Raw genomic sequence first — 4581 nt, 5'->3', positions numbered from 1 at the left:
ATTCTATACAAAATTTTGAATTTTGGACGCTAAGAAGGTTCTTTTTTTCACTGTTATTCTACCAAGAGGGCATTTTACCGTTATGGGTTGAGTCAGACCTCCTCGTTTATGGGCCTGGTTGATCTTACGATTAATATGATTAATTAAGGTCCTCTTAGTGTCAACAGAAGGGGAAGGGTCAAATACGAAAAATGGCTTCTAATCTAGTTCCAAATATATTTAGTTTAAAAATAGGTTAGGTTTTTTGGTTTAATAGTAGAAGGCATTGCAACACGTGGGCAATCGGCCAAGGAGAGGATTTTTATACGAAAAAATAGCCCTTGTTTAGATGTGTTTAGAATCCCTTGTTTAGACGTGTTTACAATCCCTATACACATGTTTAGACACGTGAATAAAAGTCGGAAATCTACACGTGGTTGAATGAAGTGGGAACCCCGTGTTTAGTGGTTTTATTTACTAGGTCATTAGTGGAAGAAAATTAGGATAGAGAGGAAGAAAAGAGGGGGGAATGAGAGAAGAGATGGGAGAGAAAAGATAAAGAGGAGAGATAGATAGAGAAGAGAGGAGAGATAGAGAGAAAGACAGTCTAATCTTCATTCGGTTATAGAAACGATTAACCAAGTAATTTAATACAAAAAAAATTTTTTTTCATATTCGAACTTAATTCAGATAAATATTAAAATAATAATTCATGTTTTATGTTATTTGAATTTTAGTTAATAAAATATAATATTATGTTAAAGTCATTTTTATTGTGTGTTGGAATTATTTTATTTTAATTCAATTCGATCTCAAAATGTATTTTTTTTTTAATGGTTTGAGCTATGAGAAGTGATTAAAACATTAATACAGACTTCAATATGTTTCAATTATTTATTTATTATTATTATTATTATTATTTGCATCTTCGATTATTTCTCAGGATACAAATCAAATGTCAAAATATTTAATTTCATCAGGGAATTAATTATACTTTTTCATAATTATTTTTACACGAAGAAATGATAAATAACAAAAATTATCAGTCGAAAAAAAATATATTTTTTTTTAAAAATTGGTTGAAAGATTTCAAAAGAGGTTTAAAAATAAAATGATGAATATTCAAATAAATGCCGTTTCTGCATTTTAATTCCTCACGTTTCCTCACATTTTCTTATTTCCTGTCTATCGAAATTCTTTTTTATCTCAAGAAATTTTTGCATATTCGACAAAATCTCATTCATAAAAATATATTTCTAATCAATGCTTAGTAGTAAGCATATCTAATCAAGCAGTTTGTTGTGACTTCTACCCCCAGAAGAGGCGAAATAAAAGGGTGAATTAACTAAACAGAAACCAAATAATTCATTTAATTATATTTATATTCTTTTTCTGTTAACAGAAAAATAAACTACTGTATAAAAAATTATTTATATTCTCTTCATTTTCTCATCTAACTTCATAGATGTTTCATAACAGCACTTGTTAAATACACCTTTCATTCCTTTAACGCACCTACTGAAGGCTCTCATGACTTTTTCTTTAGATTTCTTGATGTTTTCGTTAGTAGAGAGCCTCATTTTACTCTGTGCCCTATTTCTGTTCCTCTCAATTATCCTGGCCAAGTACAAATCAGCGAAACATATGTACCCTTTATCACCTGCTAAGCGACCCAATTTACAGCACACCTCTTTCTTTTTCTTATTTTTATCTAAAATATAAATAATAATTAACAACTTAATTAAGTTATTTCCAAGCTTTTAAGGTTAATTAATTAATTAATTACCTTTCCTCTTTAGTGGAGGGGTTGGCAATAGTTTAAATTCGGTGATTTCTTCATCTCCACTAGTGTCTATATCCTTCTCTTCTTCGTCTATTCTAATGAGCCAGTGACCTTCTCCACTGTCTAAGGCGTCCAAATATACTAAAAATATAATAAACCAGGGTTTATCAATACTCCATTACTTCTAAATATTTTAAATTTTAAGTTGTTGACACAATTTAGACAATGTTTTTACTGAAAATTTACACAATTTTCTAATAAAACTAAGCATTTTGGTATCACTTTTTTTGCTATATCTTAATATTCTTCAACCTTGAGAAACTTGTCTTCTCGATAGCTTAGTATAAGAAAATAATATTTATTATAGAAATACTGATCACTATCATTTATATTTATCTAAACAAAGATTTAAACTTAGACTTTGAACAATATCCGCATTAAAAAGTATGAACGGTTTCTTTTACCATTTTTTAAATACCTCTATACATTCAAACCTCTAAACAACGGCCACTAACGGGAACATAAGAAAATTTCTATTGTATGGTACTTATTTTGTATGCATTTTCGTTAAACGTTCCCGAAAAATGGCTGTTGTATTGAGGTTGTATCCGAAAAAAAATGGCCGCCGTTTAGAGTTATTCGACTGTACTTAAATAATATTTATAAAATAAAGATAAATGATATTTCTTCTCATTAATGTAATCCTGTAGGATAATTACGAATCTGTATACTGACATTACATGCCCATTAAACTTTTATTCAGCTAGATTTTTTATACGCTACACGATCCTGATAATTTCTGTCTCGCGATCTACTTATTGGTAGAAAAACTAAAAATAATTTATTTTAAACCCGTCTAACACAATTTCTAATATTATTATTTTAGAAAATATGATATTATGGGTTCGAGAAACACGATTTCATGAAATTAATATGGCGTTAATTTCTCACACTCGTAGAGTTTTAAGTAACGTTTCCTAATTTTGAACACTTCTCAAGCATTTATTTAGCTCCAAACCGCAATTTTGGATATCTCAAATTGTCTAGATTAACATTTAATTAGCAAAAATAGCCTCAAATGTTTAGTTTTACAAGAAAATTAATTTATCCAAGAGCTAAATGCCAATCCGCGATTATTAACTGATGCAATGCATAGAATATTTAATTAAAGTTTACTAAAAATTAAATTATTATGAGGTTTATAACATTAAATTCACTAATAAGATTCTCTAATTAGCTGTCTCTATAACACATTAACAATATGAAAATTTGGAGTTAAACATATTAAAATAATTGAAGTTACGTGGATTAATTCGCTTGTAACGACTATGGAACCGCATTAAACATTTTTAATTCTAATTAGTAAAATAATTTAGATTAAGCCATATAAATAAGACGAATTTATGTTTACAAATGATTAATTAACATTAAAGTTTGATAAAATGTTAATTAATAGTCAAAAATTAACAAGCAAATCCTTAAAAACTAGCCGACAGATGACCGCCATTAGGCACATCACCACAAAGGAGTGAAAAATCTCGTATTTTAGGGTATTTAATTAGGATTTTAAGGTATTTTTAAGGTATTAAAATTAAGATCTTACCATCGAAATCGTGTTTTTTATCTAATTTATTTTTGCTACTGGGATGAATTGCTTGACACCAGATGCAGCAGAGTGTAAGTAACGTTACAACTATAACAGTTCTCATATTTAAAAAAGGTTAATTGTACATCCTACTAAATCCCCCTACTAACTGTTCTTATATAGAATGGACCGGACGAGTCAGGAGATTGAAAAGCGGGAAGTGAGTAGAACTTTGTCCTCTGCTGACTGATGTTTTTATTTTTATATTTCTGTATGAGAATTTTTATATTTCACAACCTTTGTTTACAATTTTGCTTCGTTTAATTTAAATATTTATGAATGGTTTCATAAAAAAAATAACATTTTGAATTGATCCTAATTGTATCCTTTGTTATAATATCTTATTTATATTATTATATTATATTATTATTTATATTATATGGATGGATCAGTAAATAACCAGCCCGGACGAGATTCGATGCTGTTGGAGTTTGGATGGTTATTTCTTGATCCACACTTGTATTATCTCTTATTTATATTATTACACTAGAAATTATATTAAAGATATACAAGAATAATTTCGTATTTAATTTACCAGTTATGCCCAAAACAGGCCAGACCAGTGATGCTCAAAGTAGGCCATACCAGTGACATTCAAAGTAGGCCAGACCAGCGATGCCCAAAGTAGGCCATACCAGTGACATTCAAAGTAGGCCATACCAATGACGTTCAAAGTAGGCCAGACCAGTGATGCCCAAAGTAGGCCATACCAGTGACATTCAAAGTAGGCCATACCAATGACATTCAAAGTAGGCCAGACCAATAATGCCCAAAGTAGACCATACCAGTGACATTCAAAGTAGGCCAAACCAGAGATGCCCAAAGTAGACCAGATCAGTGATGTCCGAAATAGGCCAGACTAGTGATGCTCCGGGTCAGAATATTCGGCCGGAAAAAATATTAGGCACATCACTTATAAACGATAGAAATAGGCCTACTTCGTGTATGTAGTATTTGTGGCCCGCCTACCAACGACATACACAAAGGTGTGAAACCACTGGCCTAGGCCATCCGGCCATCAAACAAAAGTAATATAAAAAAAATAGTAAAAAGTTTTTAATACGAATTTACATATAAAAAACAATTCTTATTAATATTTATTATATGAAAATTAAATTTATTACAGTGAATAAAATATGATAATTTGATTTTATAAATGGGTCAGAGTTCATTT

At 29.9% G+C, this 4581-nt stretch overlaps 1 protein-coding gene across 1 annotated transcript; it reads right to left on the bottom strand.

Annotated features, from left to right (window-relative positions):
* Positions 1–998: 998 nt before the first annotated feature.
* Positions 999–3577, bottom strand: LOC111630676. Its single transcript, XM_023374814.1, has 3 exons — positions 3366–3577; positions 1766–1903; positions 999–1690 (listed from the first exon to the last, which is right to left on the bottom strand). The coding sequence occupies exons 1-3, from the start codon at positions 3469–3471 to the stop codon at positions 1410–1412; spliced, it is 525 nt and encodes a 174-aa protein (XP_023230582.1). The 5' UTR covers positions 3472–3577; the 3' UTR covers positions 999–1409.
* Positions 3578–4581: the final 1004 nt, after the last annotated feature.

This window comes from Centruroides sculpturatus, unplaced genomic scaffold, assembly GCF_000671375.1.
Source record: "Centruroides sculpturatus isolate CEXI.00-Female unplaced genomic scaffold, Cexi_2.0 scaffold575, whole genome shotgun sequence".
NCBI lineage: Eukaryota > Metazoa > Arthropoda > Arachnida > Scorpiones > Buthidae > Centruroides > Centruroides sculpturatus.
This window is presented reverse-complemented; position numbering and strand designations above follow the sequence as displayed.

Bases quoted from the DNA above. Each gene is read 5' to 3' on its own strand.
- LOC111630676 (XM_023374814.1), bottom strand. From the start codon at position 3,471: ATGAGAACTGTTATAGTTGTAACGTTACTTACACTCTGCTGCATCTGG. The intron at 1,904-3,365 runs GTAAGATCTTAA...TTATATTTTTAG, and splicing joins TAAAAAACACGATTTCGATG to TATATTTGGACGCCTTAGAC. The intron at 1,691-1,765 runs GTAATTAATTAA...TTTATATTTTAG, and splicing joins CCCTCCACTAAAGAGGAAAG to ATAAAAATAAGAAAAAGAAA.